Source organism: Carassius gibelio, chromosome B25 (genome assembly GCF_023724105.1).
Source record: "Carassius gibelio isolate Cgi1373 ecotype wild population from Czech Republic chromosome B25, carGib1.2-hapl.c, whole genome shotgun sequence".
Lineage (NCBI taxonomy): Eukaryota > Metazoa > Chordata > Actinopteri > Cypriniformes > Cyprinidae > Carassius > Carassius gibelio.
The window spans coordinates 22024547-22050121 of record NC_068420.1 but is presented as its reverse complement, the minus strand read 5'-3'; the positions used below and the strand labels follow the sequence as shown (position 1 = coordinate 22050121).

The following is a 25575-nucleotide window of genomic DNA, read 5'->3' as shown; positions in this document are numbered from 1 at the left end:
GAAACATGAGTACCATCCCAGAAAGCCAGACCCAGTTTTCCGGTCTCTGTAGAAGTATGTTATGACAGACAGTGTCAAACGCAGCACTGAAATCTTGTAGTACAAGCATTGATAATTTAAAATTGTCCAGGTATCCATTTGAGTTTAAATATTTGTTCAGCTGATTAAAGACTGAAATCTTCAACAAAAAGGCTGGAGAGTATGTTGGAGGCCTGTAAATAATTAGATTAGATTCAACTTTATTGTCATTATGCAGAGTACAAGTACAGAGCTAATGAAATGCAGTTAGCATCTAACCAGAAGTGCAAGAATATAGTGTTTTATATACATAAAAGTGCAGAGTAAGTAAAGCTATGATATACAGAATGTACAGTGGAGTTGCTATATACAGTATTGAGCAGAGTATATACAGAATATAAATATGAATGCAATGTAGATATTGTATGTACATTATGAACAGAGCAATGAAGGATTATATATACATTATGAAGAGCAGGAACGTGAGAACAGTGGTAATAAATACAGTTGGATGAGTGTGCAAAGTATTGTTGAACAATCTATTATATGCAAAATAACAGTAGTGCAATGATTTTTTTTTGTAGAAATAGTCTACTGTGCTTGTACAGCAACCACTTAGACAGTTTATAGTGTAATGGATTTAACCATGTGCAGTCTGTGCAAAATATGAGTAGTGAAATACATGTATGTAAAGTACTGTGACCAGTGCAGTAAAAGAGCAGGTGCAGGTTAGATTGGTGGTGTGGCATTCAGAAGTGTCACAGCCTCTGGGAAGAAGCTCTTCCTGAGCCTACTAGTGCGAGAGCGTTGGTTCCTGTAACGCCTGCCAGATGGAAGGAGGGTGAAAAGTCCATGGTTAGGGTGAGAGGCATCCTTGATGATGTTTCTTGCCCTGCCCAGACAGCGCTTGTGATAAATGTTTTCAATGGAAGTTAACTGGGTGCCGGTGATCCGTTGAGCAGTTTACACCACCCGCTGGAGTGCTTTGCGGTCAGATGCAGAGATATTGCTGTACCACACTGAGATGCAGTTTGTGAGTATGCTCTCAATGGTACAGCGGTAGAATTCAGCAAGGATCCTGGGACTGAGGTGAACTTTTTTAAGGCTCCGTAAGAAGTAAAGGCGCTGCTGAGCCTTTTTGACCAGGGTGGAGGTGTTTAGGGACCAGGTGAGGTCATCTGAGATGTTGATGCCAAGGAACGTGAAACTTGACACACGCTCCACTACAGCTCCATTGATGTAGATGGGTGTGTGTGTGTGCATGATTCCTAGTCCGCCTAAAGTCCACAATAATCTCCTTTGTCTTCTGGGTGTTTAGTTCCAGGTTGTTGGTGACACACCACACAGCCAGGTGCTGCACCTCATCCTTGTAGGCTGACTCGTCGTCATCCTTGATCAGACCTACCACCGTGGTGTCATCTGCAAATTTGATTATGGTGTTGGAGCCATAAACAGGAACACAGTCATGGGTGAATAGGGAGTACAGGAGAGGGCTCAGTACGCAGCCCTGTGGCACTCCAGTGTTCAGGGTGATGATGGAGGAGGAGGAGAGGTCATCTAACTTAACAGACTGAGGTCTGTTAGTCAGAAAATCTAGAATCCAGTTGCAGATGGGTGCTAAACAGAATGTGTGGAGCACCTTTCAACACAATCCCTAGATGTTAAAAAGTCAAGTACTGACCAAATGATACTTCCTTGCATTGGTAGACATTGTTAAATAGAGCAGTTACACCCCTGACTCTCCTAACAGCTCTGCAGACATTCATACCATGTTTCATTTATAAGCATAAATTCCAGTTTTTTTTTTTTTTTTTTTTTTTTTGTGGTTATTAAAGCCACGTTTCCACCACAGGAACTTTACCCAGGAACTAGGGACTTGGGGCTGGTACTTTGTGTGTTTCCACCACAGGAACCAGTAACTAAATAAAGTTCAGGGTAAAAAAAAATGCCCCCCAGAAAGTCCCTGCTGGGGAGGTGGTACTTTTTCAAAGTTTCCGGAACTTTCGGTGGCGGGACTTGGGTGATGTCTGATGTCTCTTTAGTGGCTGAACATAAAATATAATTCGTTTTGGGTAAATCTAACAGATAATCTTTGGTCTGTATTCAATTTATCTATATGTTAAAATTAAAATAAAAAAGGCAAATTGAAATGATATTTCGTTTCATTGTAAGGGCTGTAAATATACACACATCCCTGAACTAAGTATATTTCTGCAGCTTTTATTATGCTTAAATGAGAACGAAAGGAGGCAGTGGTATTTGATATCCTAATGTATTTAATTGTAAATTTACAGTGAGGAAAGTTGCAGTAGCCATGGTCAGCTGACTGATGTTATCAAGTACGCTGCTGTTTGCAGATTTACCGGGCTTGCGTCATCGTGGACATCAGACTCCCGAGTCGAATGTGCAAAGTCTGAACTACAGAGGATACGTACTTTGCATTGAGAAACGCGCGCAGACCTACGTCACCAGTCTATTTGCCTAATCTTCCTGGTACTTTACACCGCGGTGGAAACACAGAAAGCAACAGGTCTGGGAGGGAAAAGTTCCTGGGGATAAAAGTTCCTGGTACAAATGTTCCAGGTAATCTCAGTGGAAACGCGGCATAAGTCATTGATTAGTGATTATTATTTTTATTTTTTTTTATTTTTTTTTTGTGAGCTAATGTTTAAAATGCTAACTTAATAAATTTTATACATAACATCCAAGCAGGTCTTAGACTTTCTATCATTTGATAAAAAGGAAATGGAGTAAACTACAGGCACAGTGTGTTCCCACTTGTTCTGTATTCTGTAACTATTTGTGAATGTTGCTGATATTATAGCGGGGACCGGACACATATCACTGAGAGCTGCTATCAGTTGTTTCTCTCAGGGGAGGGCACATGTTTGCTCAATTAATAAGGATAGGTCGCCCATTAATTTGATAAATTAACGGCTAGTTAAAAATGTAACTACTATAGTATTAATTAAAAATAATAAAAATGCTGATTGGACTATTTAGAGGCAGCAAAAACAGTCTACAATAGTGAAAGCTAGCGTAACACTGTGGTTGAATGTAAAAGTAAAAAAAAATCCTTCCCTTTCCTTTGGTGGTGTGTCACCCATTCGCCACTCGGTTTGGCCATGCTGTTGTGGCAAAGAGCTCTCACAGGAGAAGGACGAGCTGGGCCCATAGGATTTGGTGGTTGTGGGGCCTGCTGTTTTGTAGTTGATATCTGGGGGCTTAAATATGTTGTCCTGGCTTCCCTGGGTGTTTTCCAGAAAGTCGTCTTTGGGTGCTGAGTCTTGGAGCTGTTCTGATATGTCACAGTATGTCTGTGATGAGCTCTGTGGGCAGGGCTCAGCCGGGATGTTGCCAATGAGCAGTGAAATCTGACTGTTCTTACCGAATATCATTCTTCCCCACATGGATGATGATTTGATTTGCAGTCTTGTGCTTCATCAGAATGATCCGAAGTTCCTTGTTCACATTAGAGATCGTGGCTTGAGGTAGACAGCATGTTGTTGTAGTCCTGCTACTGATGTTTCTGATAATAGAGTCGCCCACTATCAGAGTCCTGGACTTGGCTGTGCTCTGAGCCGAATGCCGCTGTCTACTCGTCCTTGAGCACCTGTTAGTAGCGCTAACACCTGGATCAGCCAGCCAAACATCTGCTGGCTGGTCCGCTCCATGTTTAATCCCATTTGGGGATTCCTCACCAGCATTCATTAATGCTTCAAATCTGTTCTCAAGATGCATAGAAGGTGGTAGAATACCAGTATTCATAAGCATTGTCATTTCTGCAATACAAGAATCTCGTTACAATCTGATGTCTTGTGTGCGTTTGGGTGTCGCTCTGGCCGACTGTATGCGGAGGGGGTCTGTGACGACGGTCTGCTGGGTGTTCTGCCTGTTTTGGAAGTCCAGCAAGTTACTTTGTTTCAAGAACTGCAATCCTTTGTAGATGTTTGCAGCAGTTCTGCAGAAATTAGATTTAGCTAGAGGCATTTTCTCTCTCTACTGTTTGAATGTGGACAGCTGTGTTGTCCCTTATCCAGAATGTAAACTGCTGGCAGTGGGAAGCAAAGTCTTATTTTTCATGGTATTATTCCAGTCCAAATTAGTTTTTAGTTTTAGTGTTTGTGCCAAAAATTGGTTATCTGAAGGGTATGAATATTTATGTAATGGAATAGTTTAAGCTTTATGTATGGATGGGTATGGATGCAAAGCACTGTGTGTGTGTGTAAATATGATGATTAAATAACTGGGAAACAAACGAAACATTTTTCTCAAACCAGTTATAAAAAAAAAAAACTATGATTTTCTCTTAAAATGTCTTGATTTTCCAAATCAATTACCAGTGATGGGAGAAATTGTGCTTAAAAATACAATTACCATGCAAGTAATGCCTGTTTAAGACATTTAGATAAATTGTGAGGGAATCTAGCAATATTATAATTACAGATCAATAGAAAAGGGAGACCACCTAATTTGGAAAAGTAGTCATTGGGGATAAAATCCCAGATTGAGTTTGAATTACAGAGTCTGGAGGAAGAGAGGAGAGGCACACAATCCACGTTGCTTGAGGTCCAGTGTAAAGTTTCCACAGTCAGTGATGGTTTGGGGTGCCATGTCATCTGCTGGTGTTGGTCCACTGTGTTTTCTGAGGTCAAAAGGTCAACAAAGCTGTATACCAGGAAGGTAAAAGGAGCTGCAACTAAGTATTGAGTGCTGTACATGCCTTTGACATTTTATTTCATCTGCAGTGTAATACTTAATTTGAAACATCTGAAAGAATGGTATGAAAGTTATATTTATAAAAGGGGCCAGGGTTGCTCGGTCAGTGGTTTAGAGAAAGATGAATTATAAACATATCACGCTTTTTATGACTTCTTACTACTATCATTCCTTGAAACAAATAAAGCAACACAATAGATTCTGTGCACCTGAAGATTGCATACTGGTACAGCTGCTCTTAATCATTTAATCAGTCGAGTCGAGGTGTAATTTCATAATTAAACAGCAAACATGTTGACAGAACAGAATTGAGTGATTTAGGGATTAGCTGTAGATTTCTAAACCAACGACTTTCATTTGCAGCAAATGTGGACACCATCAATGAAATCTTCTCTAGGCTCTGTCCGGCCGCAGTTGATCATTCAGAGCAGTTTCTGAATCAGAATGACACCAGGATTGGGAACCACTGCCTTTACGTGGTGTTAAACCTTTACACCGATTTCTGACAATATATCGTAGACCAATTTGAAACTCTTTAAGTGAACACGGAAGTGGCTCTTAAAAGAGCCTTTGTGTTTAGGAGGAGCGGTGCGTTTAGGCGCGCTCTCCACGGATGCGGCGGGCCAGCTGGATGTCTTTGGGCATGATGGTGACTCTCTTGGCGTGGATGGCGCACAGGTTGGTGTCCTCGAACAGACCGACCAGATAAGACTCGCTGGACTCCTGCAGGGCCATGACGGCGGAGCTCTGGAAGCGCAGGTCCGTCTTGAAGTCCTGAGCGATCTCTCGCACCAGACGCTGGAAGGGCAGCTTGCGGATCAGCAGCTCGGTGGACTTCTGGTAGCGACGGATCTCTCGCAGAGCCACGGTACCGGGCCTGTAGCGGTGAGGCTTCTTGACGCCGCCGGTGGCTGGAGCGCTCTTACGGGCGGCTTTGGTGGCGAGCTGCTTCCTCGGGGCTTTGCCTCCGGTGGATTTACGAGCCGTCTGCTTGGTTCTTGCCATTTTCTAGAGTTTTTCGTTTTGTTCTCTTCAACGGAATGATTAGAAGCTTTTGCGGGGGACTTTTAATCTCTCTTGCAGCATTGGGCGGTGCGTCACCGGCGGGGTTTGATTGGCTATTGTGTTTACGTCACAGCGCGGTTCGACCAATGACAGTGGGTTTCCTGTTTTCGAACAGACAGCGACAGTCTGCGTTTCCCGCTCAAAAGTCTCCATTCATGAAAAGAAAAGTGATATTTCTTTTATAAACCTTATTTTTCTGTTAGCTAAATTTTACATTCACAAATGTAAGTTTTCTAAATGCAATCCTCTTTTTTGAGATTTAAACATGAAATGAAGATGTACTTTGAGTTTGAGTTATCTGAAAACTTAAAAGCTTTGAGAACAGTGGCTGTGTTTTAGGACTTGGCACTTAATCTGGACTGAGGGTCTCTGGAGTATGGTTGTAATGATTTGATTGTTTTGTGTGTGTGTGTGTGTGTGTGTGTGTGTGTGTGTGTGTGTGTGTGCGTGTGTGTTTTGCTGTTATCTTCTACAAGCATTTAATAAAAAAAAATAAAAAATCTCCATTCATCGTCACCCTTTACATATTATATGATCCTCAAAAGGCTGATGTTACAGTCAGATCTAATTTACACTGCACGTGACAGTGTGGTGAAGGATGTTAACATGATGAATGTTTTAAAATGTTCACTTATCTTCCTTATAGTAGTGAAACATTATGTTCGAGTTTTTTTTTTTTTTTTGTTCTTCATTTGAGGATCATTTTGTGCTGCTCCACTCACACTGGATCGAGTACACACACACACACACACCTAAAAACACATGTCTTCCGTCTTTATTTGACTCTAACATTAACACTCACTTTCTAACTATTCTTTTTTTTTTTTTTTTTTTTTTTTTACAAAATCTAACCTTTTGAATTCCGTTTTAAATTTCCTTTTTATATTATTTAAAAGCCCTTGGTACATGTGCTGCATTGGTCTAACTGAGACTTGTTATAGCACTTGTGTATCATTGGCCTTTTTTTATATGGTTTGCTTCTGTTGTCTTTAAGTCGCTTTGTCTGCTACAGAATGTAAATAGTATCAATTCGCTATTAGTAGCACTGGAGTGTACTAAAGATAGACGTAATAGAAATAAAGAGGTTCAAATGCATATTTCAAACTGCTCTTAAAGAGAAAGTGTGTGGCTCTGAAAAGAGCCTTTGTGAGTGTTGTGTCCTCTCGTGTTCATTTGGTTTTGGCGGGTTTCTCGGTCTTCTTGGGCAGCAGCACGGCCTGGATGTTGGGCAGCACGCCGCCCTGAGCGATGGTCACTCCGCCCAGGAGTTTGTTGAGCTCCTCGTCGTTACGCACCGCCAGCTGCAGGTGACGGGGGATGATACGAGTTTTCTTGTTGTCCCGAGCGGCGTTTCCAGCCAGCTCCAGGATCTCAGCCGTCAGATACTCGAGCACAGCGGCCAGATACACCGGGGCACCGGCACCGACGCGCTCGCCGTAGTTCCCTTTGCGGAGAAGTCTGTGAACACGACCGACGGGGAACTGCAGCCCTGCTCTGGAGGAGCGAGTCTTAGCCTTCGCCCTGGCCTTACCGCCGGTTTTACCTCTGCCACTCATTATTGAAAGTAGAGAAAGATGTATCTACAGATTGGTGTAGAAATAATAGAAGTGTAACTCGAAAATCAGCTTTTAAGAGCGCGTGCTCTTCTGCTATTGGTTTAAATCTATCACAGTTGAAACCCAATCAGAGCTCGTGCCTCCAAATCCCAAACTCCTCCTCTGTCTTCTTCTCTTTGTTGCACCATTCATATGCAGTGATTTGTATTTTTGCTTTATTTTTTAAATATTAATCCTAATTTACACCTAGCTCCTGAAGAAACTGAATGTGTATAAAGTGATTGTGTTCAGTTTTCTTTTCATTTGAAAATAGTGGCTCAAACCAGTCTGTCACATGACATTATCAAACTCAAATCAGAGGATCAGAATTGGTGTGACGTTATGGTTTAATTCAAAGGCACAATAAATGAGAGCATGTTTATTTTTGTCTTACATGGTGTTTTAATTTGCTTGTTTAGTGTTTTCTTTGAATTGAAGTGATTTACAAAATTCACTCTTCAAGAGTTGTTGTGTGTTCAGACCCATATTCAGTGTTAAGCAGTTTAGATAGTGGGGAATTAATATCTATACATATTATATTAAATAATACATAATGTATATATAGATTCACATGGAAACAGAAGAGAAGATACTGTTATAGCTAGACTATGTAAAGCTCATTCCCTCCTCAATTACTCCCTGGATATTACAGAAACAGAAACAGCTGAACATGTTTTATTACATTGTGAAATATATGAAAGAGGAAGAATCCAGCTTGTTAAAAAAACCTAAGAGATCTGAAATTAGTATATTTTCAATAAAAACAATATATTAAGGAATGAATGCTTAGAAACACTTAAAGGTGTATGACCTACTTCTAAAATATTTGAGAGATATGGGTTTAATTGACAGGATATAATTAATTAAAATAAACTTTGTTTAGTTTTTTTTTTTTTTTTTTCCACTCATCGAGGCTTCAGACTCCTGAAGCTGGCCATACTTTGCCAGTCACCAAGAAACACAGAAGAAGAAGAAGTAGAAGAAGATTTGCAAAATAAAAAGAAAACGCAATCAGATGGCAGTGGTGTTTAAGTTAGAGCAGAAGTGAAATTGCAGGACAGCAGAGAAAAAAAAAAGTAAAATCGTCATTACTCCCCTTTCTCTGAATTCTTTCAGTGGGTATATTAAGAGGTTTAAATGTTATACCGTATGATATCTGAAATCCATTTTTTTTTCTTGTATAAACATTTAAGAAAAAGAGCGGGAAATTTAAACAGGAAACTTTCAAACTTTCGTTCAAACACTGGGCGGTGGGTGGGGCTATCAATTCACCGGCTGTGATTGGCCCTCCTTCCGCTCGTGATACCTCGAGTTGTCCAATCACGTACAAGTTTATGGGCTTGGTCTATTGAAACATGCAATCAGAGGGCGCCATATCTCCTGGAAAATTAGCATAGGCGAGTCCATAATTGTCTTTGTCCGATATGATTTTATCATTTATCGATCAGCATCATCATGCCTGAACCAGCGAAGTCTGCTCCCAAGAAGGGCTCCAAGAAAGCGGTCACCAAGACCGCCGCTAAAGGAGGAAAGAAGCGCAGAAAGTCCAGGAAGGAGAGCTACGCTATCTACGTGTACAAAGTGCTGAAGCAGGTTCATCCTGACACCGGCATCTCTTCGAAGGCGATGGGGATCATGAACTCTTTCGTCAACGACATCTTCGAGCGCATCGCCGGTGAGTCGTCTCGTCTCGCTCACTACAACAAGCGCTCCACCATCACCTCGAGAGAGATCCAGACCGCCGTGCGTCTGCTGCTGCCCGGAGAGCTGGCCAAACACGCCGTGTCTGAGGGCACCAAGGCCGTCACCAAGTACACCAGCTCCAAGTAGATCTCCACTCAGACTCCGAGACACAAAGGCTCTTTTAAGAGCCACCCATCTCATCACTAAAAGAGATTGCAGTATTTTAATTATGTAGTTATAGTGATCTTATTACAGTTTTGAAAACGATAATAACAAGGCTAGAAGTTTCTTTTTTTCCTTCGTATAATCACAATAGTGTTGAATGCATTATATGTAAACGTCTACTGATGGCATCGTGTATTCCTATAGAATGACAATTTCCGATTAAAAAAAATAATAATTAAAGCATGTTGCCTCTTGTATATGTGTTATAAATATTTAAACATTAAAGGGAATTGTTACCAAAAGTACATATGCTTCCTGTGCATGGTTTCTAAAAGAATTGAATCACAAAAACGATTGTCATCTATACCACAGGTTATACTAATATGTGGTTCATGTGAATGTACAACTCCAACATGTTGGTTATCTTCAAAAGAGTGAATGTCCTTCGAGTGCACTTTGGGTAATGGTACAGTTGAGACATGAGGATCTAATACAAAAGGCTAATCGTTCAAAGTAAAGATACTGACAGTGCTTGTCTCCATCTTCTAATGTTGACAATGTGCCTCGTCTCAACTGAGCCCTCGAACTATGATTGACATTTTACAGTCAGAATCCATCAGGTGTATGGTAGGAAATGGTGTGGCAGGGCCCCCCTAACAAAATAATAATAGTAAAACGAAATTCTGTTCCATCCTCTGGCTCAGAGAGTGAAGCTACATACACTACAGAACTGCAAAAAAAAAACCCCAGAAGCTAATGTATAAGGTTTACAATATACAATGCATTTCATGTTCTTGTACACACTGACAAATCTTGCATTGTTTTCTAAAACTACTGTTTTACATTTTAACAGGTGGGCTAAAAGGGTAGAGAAGAATAAAATATTAAATGAAAATATTTGAAACAGAAGGCACTGTATGTTTCACCTGCAGAGCTGAATGTTGGCACACATATCTGCCTTATTTCTTATTGTTGTGGGGCAGTGGCAGCAGTGATGATGCTTGTATTTTCTGCAGTCCAAGTGACAGTCAAAGATTAGAACATCTTGTAAGAATCATTCTTCTTCTGTATGGCGCATTCCTGCCACCTACTGGATAGTAGTGTGGAGGACATAATGATTAAAATTTTAATGTTTGCCGCTGATTGGCCAACACAGTAACACTCCTTTCACCAATGAGAAACCTTTTGGCACGCCCATTGCTCCAGGCTACAGCTACCCCTGTCTCAGAGGAAAGCTTTTGGATTAAAGAGGAAAGGAGTTTTGATTAAAGGGTTGGTTCACCCAAATAGCAATATAATGTCATTAATAACTCACCCTCATGTCGTTCCAAACCCGTAAGACCTCCGTTTATCTCCAGAACACAGTTTAAGATATTTTAGATTTAGTCCGAGAGCTCTCAGTCCCTCCATTGAAGCTGTGTGTACGGTCTACTGTCCATGTCCAGAAAGGTAAGAAAAACATCATCAAAGTAGCCCATGTGACATCAGAGGGTCAATTAGAATATGTTGAAGCATCGAAAATACATTTTGGTCCAAAAATAGAAAACTATGACTTTATTCATCATTGTCTTCTCTTCCGTGTCTGTTGTGAGAGAGAGTTCAAATCAAAGCAGTTTGTGATATCCGGTTCACGAACAAATCATTCGATGCAACCGGATCTTTTTGAACCAGTTCACCAAATCGAATTAAATCATTTTAAACGGTTCGTGTCTCCAATACACATTAACCCACAAATGACTTAAGCTGTTAATTTTTTTTTTATGTGGCTGACACTCCCTCTGAGATCAAACAAACCAATATCCCGGAGTAATTCATTTACTCAAACAGTACACTAACTGAACTGCTGTGAAGAGAGAACTGAAGATGAACCAGATAACGAACAAAAGATTGACTCGTTATCTGGCTCAAGGTCGAGTAGACAGCGGCATTCGGCTCACAGCACAGCCAAGTCCAGGACTCTGATAATGGGCGACTCTATTATCAGAAACATCAGTAGCAGGACTACAACAACATGCTGTCTACCTCAAGCCACGGTCTCTGATGTGAACAAGGAACTTCAGATCATTCTGATGAAGCACAAGACTGCAAATCAGATCATCATCCATGTGGGGAAGAATGATATTCGGTAACAACAGTCAGAACTCATTAAGAAGGACTTCAGTGAACTCTTAGAAACAATTAGAAGACTCTAAGTTCAGTCGTTCATCAGTGGACCACTCCCAGCAAGGAGAAATTATATGTTTTCATGTTTGCATGCAGTTTAAAAGGAATACATTTAATCAACAACTTCAATCTTTTCTGGGGCCTCAGATGTTTAAACTGGATGGCCTCCACCCAAACAAACATGGTGCAAGAGTGCTAAAGGACAATATCTACTTCTTCCTCAGTCATACTTTAGTAGTGTGTGCCAAACTACTCAACCCAATGGCACACACACACAGACACCTGGATGGAGTATGAGTGACAACCCCGCTAACCAGACACATTATCCCTCTCTCCAGCCTCTCCACTTCTGAGCTTCTCACAGAAAATGGAGGAACTGGTTTATACTGGGACCAAACTCTCCCACGCTTTTGCAGCAAGCCCCCAGATATCAACTACAAGACAGCAGGCCCCACAACCACCAAAGCCTATTGGCCCAGCTCGTCCTTCTCATGTGAGAACTCTTTGCCACAACGCCGTGTCCAAGAGGTCAGGGTCAGTCGATGGCTGGACCATGCTGGTTCAGGTCCGGTGACTCTGGGAGGCTCTTTTTATATCTATCTATCTATCTATCTATCTATCTATCTATCTATCTATCTATCTATCTATCTATCTATCTATCTATCTATCTATCTATCTATCTATCTATTTTATTTTCCTTGCAACATATTGCATGACAATACAAAATAAAAATAATTTGGGAACCATGACAATAAAAGTAGTCTCTTCTTCTCAAACAAAGCTGAATTTATTTGATCAAAAATACAGTAAGATATAAATACATTAATGTAGTGAAGTACTGTAAATGCCATATATTTTCAGCAGCCATATATCTAGTCTTCACGCTGATGATCCTTCAGAAATCAACTCAATTTGTTTAATAAAAGTTAACAATGATTTCCACAAAAAAAGTAAAGAAAACAATAACCAGGAAAACTAAGATTTATTTGAACACAATCACAGACTTTTGTGCCATTCCTGGAAACAGTTTCTGTCCAACTGAAGACACAAATGAACGTCACAAGCCTGGCATTTCCAAGGTGTTTGTGACCTCTTTCCATGCACTGCTTTGCAATGCACACAGATCCGGCGACCGACAGTAGCGTTTCTTCTGACGTCAGAAGTCAACTCAGCTCCTGGGATTGGCACATGTTCTGTGCTGGACTGTTTTGGTGCTGCTTTCTGTGACACGCCACAGAGCTCTGCAATAAGCTCCTCCATGAACTCTTTGTGAGTCATGTTGCCGTGCAGCTCTTTGTGCAATATGAAAGCATTGTTGGCGGCAATGTCCAAGAAGTGTAGAAAGACTTTTCTGTACCATTTCATGGTTTTGTGCTGTGCAGCATAGTATTGCAGAAGCTGATTGGACAGGTCAACACCCCCCATGTGCTGGCTGTATGCAGTCACAGGTGCAGGACATGGAACAGACTTTGTATGTTGTGCTTTGATGTTTCTTTTCACATGGCCTCCTGTAGAGGCAGCATGTATGCGTGTCCACTTGCGTGTCCATCCACTTCACACACACAAGAGGCCCGTCCCGAATCCACCTGATGGATCCCCTGCTGGAGCTTCTGCTCAGTGAATTAGCTGCAGTCTTTGGGAAGCCCTTCCTCTGCTCCCTGTACGTCCCACAAGCACCAAACTTCAGAGAAAACAAGTCTGTGAAGAGCTTTGGACTGGTGTAGAAATCATCCATGTACACATGGTACCCAGAGCCCAAAACTTTACGGTCCAGGAGAGACATCACAGCACCATATGAAAGCCCACGGCCTGCAGGAAAACTATTCTTGCCCGTGTAGACGGAGAAGTCCACAATATATCCATTTGATGAGTCTGAAAGGTCAAAAAACTTGAAGCCCAACTTTGTCGGCTTGACTTTTGTGCACCGTCTCATTCCTGTCTTTGCTCTGCATGCCACCAATCTCTCCTTCACAGCTAGATTTCTTCTAGGATGATAGAAGGCTTTGCACGCAAGACGAATCGTGTCCATGAGGGGTTTGATCCTGAACAGACGGTCATGTTGGTCTGTGCCCCTCTTTCTGTCGTTTTCCTCGTCTGCGTCTGGGTGACTCATGTGTACATTCCAGGAAATGGTGCGGTATCTGTCCCTTGACATAACTGTGGCGGGAAAAGGCAGAGAGAAAGGACTGTCCTGCCGCCAGTAGTCAGCGATGGAGCTCATCTTCAGCACAGACATGTAGAATATCAGTCCGATGTAGCGATACAGCTCATCAACACCGACATCTGTCCATTTGTACTTGTGACCCTTTGACATTGCCCTGGCAGCCTGAGCATTTGTGTTGTGGCACAGGTTTTCCACGGCGCTCTCTGTGAAAAACAGTTTGAAAAGACTCATGGGAGAGTGTGAGTCAGCAGCAGACAACTGTGGTCCTGGTTCCCGAGCAGGCAGGAATCTCAGAGTCTGAGGAACCTGGTCAACATCAGTCTCTGCTTTCCATGAAAGAGTCCTGGCTCTCTTTGCAGCAGGCATCTGGTCACTGTCACTCTCACATCTGTTTAAAACAAAGAAAGAAATAAAACTGAGCATGGTGAAAACAGGGTCATTAAGAGGAGCAATTTACAAATGTGTATCCGTTATGTAAACATGTCTACATCGGACAGTAGACTATACAAGCAAAATTAAACTGTGAGAGGTAAAATGATGGGTCAATATCCACTTACATTTTAAGTTTCTCAACCGAGTTGAAAGCTGAAAGATGCTTGTGTGTCGCCCTTGTGTGATGTGCACTTGAAGGTGTTTTCCTGGAAAATACAGAAATAGTTTATAAACATTGAATGTCCAGGGTAACATACTATAGTGCATGCATAAGTGATGGTCAGATATATAAGCCAATAGAGACATGCTTTGTGTCTGTTGATGGGGCATCAATATCCATAAAGCATGGTGAAGCCATACCTTGATTCTAGGGGTCTAACAACTAAAATTCAAGTCATGAATCTGTGTGTGATTCTGGAGAAAGACCTTAATTTCAGTAGTCATTTCAAAGCAGTACCTAATCAGCATACTATCATATAAAACACATTGCAAGAAATAGATGTTTTGTTTCCAGTCAAGACTTGGAGAAACTCGTTCATGCTTTTATCACCAGCAAGGTGCACTATTGTAATGGTCTCCTCACCGGCCTTCCCAAGAAGAGCTGCATCTCATCCAGAACGCTGCTGCCAGGATTCTGACTAGAACCAGAAAATCTGAGCATATCACACCAGTCCTCAAGTCTTTACACTGGCTTCCAGTTATATTTAGGATTGATTTTAAAGTACAAACCCAATTCCAAAAAAGTTGGGACACAATGCAATGATGTGGAAGTTTCAAACTTCAATATTTTATTCACAATACAACATAGATGGCATATCATGTTAAATTGCATGGTATCAACACATCAAAAAAAAAAAAAAAAGTTGGGACAAGGCCAAGTTTACCACTGTGTGGCATCCCCTCTTCTTTTTATAACAGTCTGCATACGTCTGGGGACTGAGGAGACAAGTTGCTCAAGTTTAGGGAAAGGAATATTGTTCCATTCCTATCTAATAAAGGCTTCTAATTGCTCAACTTAGGTCTTCTTTGTCACATCTTCCTCTTTATGATGGGCCAAATGTTTTCTACCCGGATCCTTCTTTTACGCAGCCATGATGTTGTAATTGATGCAGTATGTGGTCTGGCATTGTCATGTTGGAAAATGCATGGTCTTCCCTGAGAGATACGATGTTCGGATGGGAGCATACATTGTTCTAGAATTTGGATATACTTTTCAGCTTTGTTGGTGTCTTTCCAGATGTGTAAGCTGCCCATGCCACACACACTCATGTAACACCATACCATCAGAGATGCAGGCTTCTGAACTGATAACAACTTGGATTGCTTCTGCCTGCACTGTTGGATCATATTTAGAAATGGCTTCTTTTTTGACCTATAGAGTTTTAGCTGGCACCTACAATTTTTCTCAGAGAAAGTCCTTTCTGATATTCCTCCACTAATTTTTGCCACAGCATTGGGGGAACTGGTGATCCTCTGACCATCTTGACTTCTGAGAGACACTGCCACTCTGGGAGGCTCTTTTTATATCTATCTATCTATCTATCTATCTATCTATCTATCTATCTATCTATCTATCTATCTATTTTATTTTCCTTACAACATATTGCATGACAATACAAAATAAAAATAATTTGGGAACCATGACAATGGAGGTAGTCTCTTCTTCTCAAACAAAGCTGAATTTATTTGATAAAAAATACAGTAAGATATAAATACATTAATGTAGTGAAGTACTGTAAATGCCATATATTTTCAGCAGCCATATATCTAGTCTTCACGCTGATGATCCTTCAGAAATCAACTCAATTTGTTTAATAAAAGTTAACAATGATTTCCACAAAAAAAGTAAAGAAAACAATAACCAGGAAAACTAAGATTTATTTGAACACAATCACAGACTTTTGTGCCATTCCTGGAAACAGTTTCTGTCCAACTGAAGACACAAATGAACGTCACAAGCCTGGCATTTCCAAGGTGTTTGTGACCTCTTTCCATGCACTGCTTTGCAATGCACACAGATCCGGCGACCGACAGTAGCGTTTCTTCTGACGTCAGAAGTCAACTCAGCTCCTGGGATTGGCACATGTTCTGTGTTGGACTGTTTTGGTGCTGCTTTCTGTGACACGCCACAGAGCTCTGCAATAAGCTCCTCCATGAACTCTTTGCGAGTCATGTTGCCGTGCAGCTCTTTGTGCAATATGAAAGCATTGTTGGCGGCAATGTCCAAGAAGTGTAGAAAGACTTTTCTGTACCATTTCATGGTTTTGTGCTGTGCAGCATAGTATTGCAGAAGCTGATTGGACAGGTCAACACCCCCCATGTGCTGGCTGTATGCAGTCACAGGTGCAGGACATGGAACAGACTTTGTATGTTGTGCTTTGATGTTTCTTTTCACATGGCCTCCTGTAGAGGCAGCATGTATGGTGGAACAAACAGACACCACTTGCGTGTCCATCCACTTCACACACACAAGAGGCCCGTCCCGAATCCACCTGATGGATCCCCTGCTGGAGCTTCTGCTCAGTGAATTAGCTGCAGTCTTTGGGAAGCCCTTCCTCTGCTCCCTGTACGTCCCACAAGCACCAAACTTCAGAGAAAACAAGTCTGTGAAGAGCTTTGGACTGGTGTAGAAATCATCCATGTACACATGGTACCCAGAGCCCAAAACTTTACGGTCCAGGAGAGACATCACAGCACCATATGAAAGCCCACGGCCTGCAGGAAAACTATTCTTCCCCGTGTAGATGGAGAAGTCCACAATATATCCATTTGATGAGTCTGAAAGGTCAAAAAACTTGAAGCCCAACTTTGTCGGCTTGACTTTTGTGCACCGTCTCATTCCTGTCTTTGCTCTGCATGCCACCAATCTCTCCTTCACAGCTAGATTTCTTCTAGGATGATAGAAGGCTTTGCACGCAAGACGAATCGTGTCCATGAGGGGTTTGATCCTGAACAGACGGTCATGTTGGTCTGTGCCCCTCTTTCTGTCGTTTTCCTCGTCTGCGTCTGGGTGACTCATGTGTACATTCCAGGAAATGGTGCGGTATCTGTCCCTTGACATAACTGTGGCGGGAAAAGGCAGAGAGAAAGGACTGTCCTGCCGCCAGTAGTCAGCGATGGAGCTCATCTTCAGCACAGACATGTAGAATATCAGTCCGATGTAGCGATACAGCTCATCAACACCGACATCTGTCCATTTGTACTTGCAGCCCTTTGACATTGCCCTGGCAGCCTGAGCATTTGTGTTGTGGCACAGGTTTTCCACGGCGCTCTCTGTGAAAAACAGTTTGAAAAGACTCATGGGAGAGTGTGAGTCAGCAGCAGACAACTGTGGTCCTGGTTCCCGAGCAGGCAGGAATCTCAGAGTCTGAGGAACCTGGTCAACATCAGTCTCTGCTTTCCATGAAAGAGTCCTGGCTCTCTTTGCAGCAGGCATCTGGTCACTGTCACTCTCACATCTGTTTAAAACAAAGAAAGAAATAAAACTGAGCATGGTGAAAACAGGGTCATTAAGAGGAGCAATTTACAAATGTGTATCCGTTATGTAAACATGTCTACATCGGACAGTAGACTATACAAGCAAAATTAAACTGTGAGAGGTAAAATGATGGGTCAATATCCACTTACATTTTAAGTTTCTCAACCGAGTTGAAAGCTGAAAGATGCTTGTGTGTCGCCCTTGTGTGATGTGCACTTGAAGGTGTTTTCCTGGAAAATACAGAAATAGTTTATAAACATTGAATGTCCAGGGTAACATACTATAGTGCATGCATAAGTGATGGTCAGATATATAAGCCAATAGAGACATGCTTTGTGTCTGTTGATGGGGCATCAATATCCATAAAGCACTTTCAAAACATCTGCAAACAACTCTTTACAAACACATTTGGTTTCTGCTGAAGAGGCGGTCAACACAAATCAAAAGTTAGATATAGTCTAAACATTGATTTGATCTAATGGTACATTACAAAAAGTTCACAGGGGTGCAATGTTTACAGTTAGATATAATGAAGAAGAAAAGGGACTATGTATTTCAGTCGTGGGCTAACTTACTGATTTCAGTTTGGCAATAGGTCTTAAACAGTGCCCTAACTAATAATAAGGAATATGTGACTCTAGTAACTAATCAAAGTCAGAATAAATGACTTACTCTTTATAAACTGTGTTCTCTTTATCATCGAAGCGCTCCTCGAAATGCAGGAGTTCATCATCAAAGTCTTCCTCTTCTTCTGAGGGAAAAGTACTTTCTTCTTCGCTGTCTGTGGTCGTCTGGAGAGCTTCCTCGTGTGCCATCATGATTAAAAAGTGAACAAGCTGAACTGTACTGCCAGTTTTATAGTAGTGATGAGGGGCGTTAACCATATGACTGCATCATATCATTAGCATATGAATAGAGCTCAGTTCATGTGTATGTGTGTGTGTGTGTGCAGATCTAGATAAAACATTACAACTGAGAGAAAAAGAGGTTTTGAGGAGACCCGTCATCAAACTTTGCCTTTTGTAAACATTGTATTATAACTTTTCCCAGATGTTGTATTCCCTTTGCAAGCCTCATGGAGTGTTTTCTTAAAGACTTTCTTAAAGAGACCCTGATATTGGAGTCGATGCTAGTATTTTAAAAAGAGCAGCAGAGAAAGTTTGGAAAGGAAAGTCTGTTAGGGCAGTGGCAAAATCCCACAGAATCTGTCATGTAACCTTGAACAGATATTGGCAGAAATATAAAGAACTGAAAGATCAGGGATTAAGGGACCTTCCTCATGAAGGATACTACAGTCCTCACCAGGTCTTCGCCAGGGAGCAGGTCTTATGAGTCTTTGTCATAAGCCAGAGAAGAAAATGAGAAGAAAATGGCAGGGCCAGATTGGTTTGGCTCGTTTATGAAGGATTTTTTTTTTTGTTCTTGTCACCATTGTGACTGGTAAAGAATGCATTTCATTTGTTCATTCTCTGGAGTGCGGATAAACATACTTCTGTTAATCAATCGCAGTACATTTCGGCTGTATGAGTGAAACGCAGGGGGCGGCCTCAGGCGTGAGCAGTTCCCCGCCGAACATGACTCCAGCTCGGGCTCAAGAACCAGCGCGACGCAACGGTGGAAACCGAACAACAGAGACTGGTTAATAACACGTTAATTACTTATGTTTAAAGTTTAATTTTTAGTTTCAGTGTTTGATAAACGAGTTTAAATATGGGCAATATGTATAGCCTATTAAAAACGATATAAACTGCTGTAAATGAAAATTTAAGAAAAAAATAAAGGAAGTTAACATGCAAACCAGTGGTTGTGTGGATTATTTTAGAAAAGTTTAGAGGATTGAAGTTAATCTGTAAACATTATTTAATTTGTGAAGTTAAAAAATAAGATAGTAATATAATAAAAATGAATAAACTTTATTTGGGTTAAATTAACCACTTATGTTGGGTTTACATAGCTATTTTAATCTGTTTTATTACATACTAGTGCTACTATTGTGCAAAAAAAAAAATTAAAAAATAAAATAAAAACTAAGCTACATTGAAAGAAATACTGAGATATAAAATAAACAATTCACCAACAAATCGTTTAAAAATTGATACTTTTTTTTCTTTTTTTTCTTTTTTTAAATTATTTGTAACATCTGCATTTTTTATTTAGTGAGATATTTTGTCATTGCAACATTTTATTGTCATTTTCACTAAGAACTGTAATTGGATTTATATTCACTGTTCACTCTTATCCCAGCGGTCACTTATTGTGGTTTTTTTTTAAAAATGTAAGCCAAATTTATCACAATTAAAAGAACCAATGACTTACTTTACTTCAGTCTGTGCCTTTAATTTAATACATTTCACAATTGAATTACCGAAATAAATTAACTTTTCCTCTACAGTCTAATTTATTGAGAAGCACCTGTAACTATCTGGCAGTATACAAGCGAAATTAAACTGTAAGATGTAAAATGAGTGTTAATGTGAACTCGTTAAGACCCTCTTGTAAGACGTGCATGTGAAGGCATTTTCTTAGAAAAGTGTGAATAGTTGATTTTCCAATGTAACATACTATAGTGCAGGCATAAGTGATGGTCAATTAACAGATATATAAGCCAATAGAGACATGCTTTGTGTCTGTTGATGGGGCATCAATATCCATAAATCACTTTCTAAACATTTGCACCTAAGCAACTATTTACAAACACATTTAGTTTCCGCTGAAGAAGCAGTCAACATGAATCAAAAGTTACCCAAAACTAGACCTTTGTTGGTACGTTACATTATAAAATATTGACATGGTACGTTAGACAGCTCGATGATGAAGTGACAGAAAATATAATATTGTATGTAGAGAACGACCGATATGGGTTTTTCTGTAGCCGATGCTGATGTTCAGAGGTCAGGGTCAGTCGATGGCTGGACCATGCTGGTTCAGGTCCGGTGACTGTGGAGGCCAGGTCATCTGGCGCAGCAGCCCCTAAACATTCCTTCTTGGTCAAATAGCCCTTGATGCCTTCCTTCAGTGTGACTCTACAATTTTCATAGTCATGAAAATAAAGAAAACACTTTGAATGAGAAGGTGTGTCCAAACTTTTGGTCTGTACTGTATATATATATATATATATATTTTAGTCAATCATTTACATAAAAGTTTAAGAACATTTATCAAGCAGAATTTTTCAAGCTCGTTGGAATATAAATGTATACTTATATGTACATTTAAATAAAATAAATACAACTTTATAAATAAAAATCAATTAAACAGAAAACTATAGATAATAGATGATATTCACTTAAATTCGGATTCTGGCAAATTATCAATGCTTGTACTACAAGGCTTCAGTGCTGCCTTTGACACTGTCTTTCATAACACACTTCTACAGAGACTGGAAAACTGGGTCTGGCTTTCTGGGATGGTACTCAGATGTTTCAGGTCATACTTAGAAGGGAGAGGTTATGTGAGTTTAGGAGAGCATAGGTCTAAGTCGATGTCTATTTCATGCGGAGTCCCACAAGGCTCAATTCTTGCACCACTCTTGTTTAGCCTGTATATGCTCCCACTAAGTCAAATAATGAGAAAGATCCCATATTGCGGCTATGCTGATGATACCCAGATTTACCTAAAGCCTTATCTCCAAATGACTACAGCCTCCTATTGACTTCCTCTGCCAATACATAGGTGAAATTAACAGTTGGATTTGCCAAAACTTTCTTCAGTTAAACAAGGAAAAAAAAAAAAAACTGTCAATGCATTTGGAAACAAAGATGAAGTTTTCATGGTGAAGCCATACCTTGATTCTAGGGGTCTAACAACTAAAATTCAAGTCATGAATCTGTGTGTGATTCTGGAGAAAGACCTTCATTTCAGTAGTCATTTCAAAGCAGTACCTAATCAGCATACTATCATATAAAACACATTGCAAGAAATAGATGTTTTGTTTCCAGTCAAGACTTGGAGAAACTCGTTCATGCTTTTATCACCAGCAAGGTGCACTATTGTAATGATCTCCTCACCGGCCTTCCCAAGAAGAGCTGCAGCTCATCCAGAACGCTGCGGCCAGGATTCTGACTAGAACCAGAAAATCTGAGCATATCACACCAGTCCTCAAGTAGAGTTGTTCCGATTCCGATACTAGTATCGGAAATATCTCCGATACCACAACAAATTCTGGCATCGGCATCGGCGAGTACATGAACCCATATACCGATCCGATACCATTTTCTTAAAAAAGACCTAGTTATGACCGCAAGCTTTGCCTAACCGCTGCACGGTTCTTCTTCGCTGCTCAAAATGCATTGAAAACACAGGAAGTTGTGCTGTGTTGCCACAAGCAACCCCTGTTTAGAGCAGCGAAGAAGAAATGAAAACGCGTTAGCAGCCCTTATCTATATATGACTGGATCACTCATCACATTCTAAACTGCCAAAAGACAGTGAAGCCGCTACTATATTATAGATCAGTGGTTAGCAGTATGTCTCTGTAGTACCGGTAGTTACAGACTCTCGAGTATATTCAGTACCGGCAACTGCGTTCAGTCGCTTCCGTGTAAGTCAAAGCGCAGGGCTCCAGACAGTAGCCGAATATATACTAGTGTCTGTGAATATTAAACTGCAAAATACTATTTAAATATTACTCCCACAAAATCTACATCTCTGTGGGTGACTGGCACAGATGCGCGAGAGCTCGCTGTTTTGTAGTCTCTGCTGTGTGTCATGAGGACACGAACGCATAAACCGTCACTTCATGAGAATTTACCGTTTCATTTGAGAATACTGTCATATCATAAACACAGACACTCAAAGATCTTCATGGCAGCCCATTAAAATAAATGTTTGGTTTACATGAGTAAATTGACAATATATAAAGCTACTGTTGTAGCCTACAGTAATAATAATACGTCTCTATAATAATAATAATTATGCCTAGATGGTTGCTTGTTTTTTACTTGTTTTGTTGTAAAGAGATTATCTGATTAATAGATCTTTTTTTATATTCCTAGACTTATTTGTTGCAGTTTTTTTATACAGTTATATTGTAAAACTTAAATACCTTTTTTAGTTTGCGGTGTTAGATTTTTGGCTGCATTTGAAGTTCTTTTTTGCATAAGAAAATAAATAATACTGTCAAATTCATGTTAGATAATAAAAATACTGTAATAAATACAGTAGTTCACCATGTATTTGTTCATGTTTTATTGAGGGATCTGTCTGAAGCACACCATAAAAAAATTCTAGCAATTTACACAGGGCTAGTAGTATATACAGCTGTATATACAGATATACACCCAGGTATCGGATCAGTACTCGGTATCGGCCGATACCCTGAGCCCAGGTATCGGAATCGGTATCGGGAAGAGAAAAAGGGTATCGGAACATCTCTATCCTCAAGTCTTTACACTGGCTTCCAGTTATATTTAGGATTGATTTTAAAGTACAAACCCAATTCCAAAAAAGTTGGGACACAATGCAATGATGTGGAAGTTTCAAACTTCAATATTTTATTCACAATACAACATAGATGGCATATCATGTTAAATTTCATGGTATCAACACATCAAAAAAAAAAAAAAAAAGTTGGGACAAGGCCAAGTTTACCACTGTGTGGCATCCCCTCTTCTTTTTATAACAGTCTGCATACGTCTGGGGACTGAGGAGACAAGTTGCTCAAGTTTAGGGAAAGGAATATTGTTCCATTCCTATCTAATAAAGTTTTCTAATTGCTCAACTTAGGTCTTCTTTGTCACATCTTCCTCTTTATGATGGGCCAAATGTTTTCTACCCGGATCCTTCTTTTACGCAGCCATGATGTTGTAATTGATGCAGTATGTGGTCTGGCATTGTCATGTTGGAAAATGCATGGTCTTCCCTGAGAGATACGATGTTCGGATGGGAGCATACATTGTTCTAGAATTTGGATATACCTTTCAGATTTGATGGTGTCTTTCCAGATGTGTAAGCTGCCCATGCCACACACACTCATGTAACACCATACCATCAGAGATGCAGGCTTCTGAACTGATAACAACTTGGATTGCTTCTGCCTGCACTTCTGGATCATATTTAGAAATGGCTTCTTTTTTGACCTATAGAGTTTTAGCTGGCAACTACAATTTTTCTCAGAGAAAGTCCTTTCTGATATTCCTCCACTAATTTTTGCCACAGCATTGGGGAAACTGGTGATCCTCTGACCATCTTGACTTCTGAGAGACACTGCCACTCTGGGAGGCTCTTTTTATACCCAATCATCTATCTATCTATCTATCTATCTATCTATCTATCTATCTATCTATCTATCTATCTATCTATCTATCTATCTATCTATCTATCTATCCATCCATCCATCCATCCATCCATCCATCCATCCATCCATCTATCTATCTATTTCATTTTCCTTACAAAATATTGCATGACAATACAAAATAAAAATAATTTGGGAACCATGACAATAAAAGTAGTCTCTTCTTCTCAAACAAAGCTGAATTTATTTGATCAAAAATACAGTAAGATATAAATACATTAATGTAGTGAAGTACTGTAAATGCCATATATTTTCAGCAGCCATATATCTAGTCTTCACGCTGATGATCCTTCAGAAATCAACTCAATTTGTTTAATAAAAGTTGAAAATGATTTCCACAAAAAAAGAAAAAAAAAAGAAAAGAAAACAATAACCAGGAAAACTAAGATTTATTTGAACACAATTACAGACTTTTGTGCCATTCCAGGAAACAGTTTCTGTCCAACTGAAGACACAAATGAACGTCACAAGCCTGGCATTTCCAAGGTGTTTGTGACCTCTTTCCATGCACTGCTTTGCAATGCACACAGATCCGGCGACCGACAGTAGCGTTTCTTCTGACGTCAGAAGTCAACTCAGCTCCTGGGATTGGCACATGTTCTGTGCTGGACTGTTTTGGTGCTGCTTTCTGTGACACGCCACAGAGCTCTGCAATAAGCTCCTCCATGAACTCTTTGTGAGTCATGTTGCCGTGCAGCTCTTTGTGCAATATGAAAGCATTGTTGGCGGCAATGTCCAAGAAGTGTAGAAAGACTTTTCTGTACCATTTCATGGTTTTGTGCTGTGCAGCATAGTATTGCAGAAGCTGATTGGGCAGGTCAACACCCCCCATGTGCTGGCTGTATGCAGTCACAGGTGCAGGACATGGAACAGACTTTGTATGTTGTGCTTTGATGTTTCTTTTCACATGGCCTCCTGTAGAGGCAGCATGTATGGTGGAACAAACAGACACCACTTGCGTGTCCATCCACTTCACACACACAAGAGGCCCGTCCCGAATCCACCTGATGGATCCCCTGCTGGAGCTTCTGCTCAGTGAATTAGCTGCAGTCTTTGGGAAGCCCTTCCTCTGCTCCCTGTATGTCCCACAAGCACCAAACTTCAGAGTAAACAAGTCTGTGAAGAGCTTTGGACTGGTGTAGAAATCATCCATGTACACATGGTACCCAGAGCCCAAAACTTTACGATCCAGGAGAGACATCACAGCATCATATGAAAGCCCACGGCCTGCAGGAAAACTATTCTTCCCCGTGTAGACGGAGAAGTCCACAATATATCCATTTGATGAGTCTGAAAGGTCAAAAAACTTGAAGCCCAACTTTGTCGGCTTGACTTTTGTGTACCGTCTCATTCCTGTCTTTGCTCTGCATGCCACCAATCTCTCCTTCACAGCTAGATTTCTTCTAGGATGATAGAAGGCTTTGCACGCAAGACGAATCGTGTCCATGAGGGGTTTGATCCTGAACAGACGGTCATGTTGGTCTGTGCCCCTCTTTCTGTCGTTTTCCTCGTCTGCGTCTGGGTGACTCATGTGTATATTCCAGGAAATGGTGCGGTATCTGTCCCTTGACATAACTGTGGCGGGAAAAGGCAGAGAGAAAGGACTGTCCTGCCGCCAGTAGTCAGCGATGGAGCTCATCTTCAGCACAGACATGTAGAATATCAGTCCGATGTAGCGATACAGCTCATCAACACCGACATCTGTCCATTTGTACTTGTGACCCTTTGCCATTGCCCTGGCAGCCTGAGCATTTGTGTTGTGGCACAGGTTTTCCACGGCGCTCTCTGTGAAAAACAGTTTG

At 40.7% G+C, this 25575-nt stretch overlaps 4 protein-coding genes across 36 annotated transcripts in view; 1 reads left to right on the top strand and 3 right to left on the bottom strand.

Moving 5' to 3' along the window:
* Window positions 1–25575, bottom strand: part of LOC128014353 (piggyBac transposable element-derived protein 4-like) — a 93569-nt gene that overhangs the window by 28305 nt on the left and 39689 nt on the right. For 4 of the 33 annotated variants that reach the window (XM_052597899.1, XM_052597891.1, XM_052597890.1 and 1 more), the window contains exon 3: window positions 15714–17462. The exons of 14 other annotated variants lie outside the window; for them this stretch is intronic. In XM_052597899.1, coding sequence (XP_052453859.1) covers window positions 15896–17462 — 1567 coding nt within the window. In that variant the 3' untranslated portion in view covers window positions 15714–15895. Of the gene's footprint in view, window positions 1–15704; window positions 17463–17631; window positions 17713–18154; window positions 18317–25575 lie in introns of those variants that run through there. 15 more of the 33 variants (XM_052597901.1, XM_052597884.1, XM_052597881.1 and 12 more) reach the window with 8 other exon arrangements.
* LOC128014393 (histone H3-like) lies at window positions 4537–5808 on the bottom strand. The gene has a single exon (XM_052597976.1). The coding sequence runs from the start codon at window positions 5740–5742 to the stop codon at window positions 5332–5334; it is 411 nt and encodes a 136-aa protein (XP_052453936.1). The 5' UTR covers window positions 5743–5808; the 3' UTR covers window positions 4537–5331.
* Window positions 6606–7381, bottom strand: LOC128014406 (histone H2A-like). The gene has a single exon (XM_052597990.1). The coding sequence runs from the start codon at window positions 7356–7358 to the stop codon at window positions 6972–6974; it is 387 nt and encodes a 128-aa protein (XP_052453950.1). The 5' UTR covers window positions 7359–7381; the 3' UTR covers window positions 6606–6971.
* On the top strand, window positions 8825–9550 carry LOC128014410 (histone H2B). The gene has a single exon (XM_052597994.1). It carries the CDS (start codon window positions 8853–8855, stop codon window positions 9225–9227), a length of 375 nt encoding a protein of 124 aa, XP_052453954.1. The 5' UTR covers window positions 8825–8852; the 3' UTR covers window positions 9228–9550.

Coding starts and splice junctions, on each gene's coding strand:
- LOC128014406 (XM_052597990.1), bottom strand. CDS start 7,358: ATGAGTGGCAGAGGTAAAACCGGCGGTAAGGCCAGGGCGAAGGCTAAG.
- LOC128014393 (XM_052597976.1), bottom strand. CDS start 5,742: ATGGCAAGAACCAAGCAGACGGCTCGTAAATCCACCGGAGGCAAAGCC.
- LOC128014410 (XM_052597994.1), top strand. CDS start 8,853: ATGCCTGAACCAGCGAAGTCTGCTCCCAAGAAGGGCTCCAAGAAAGCG.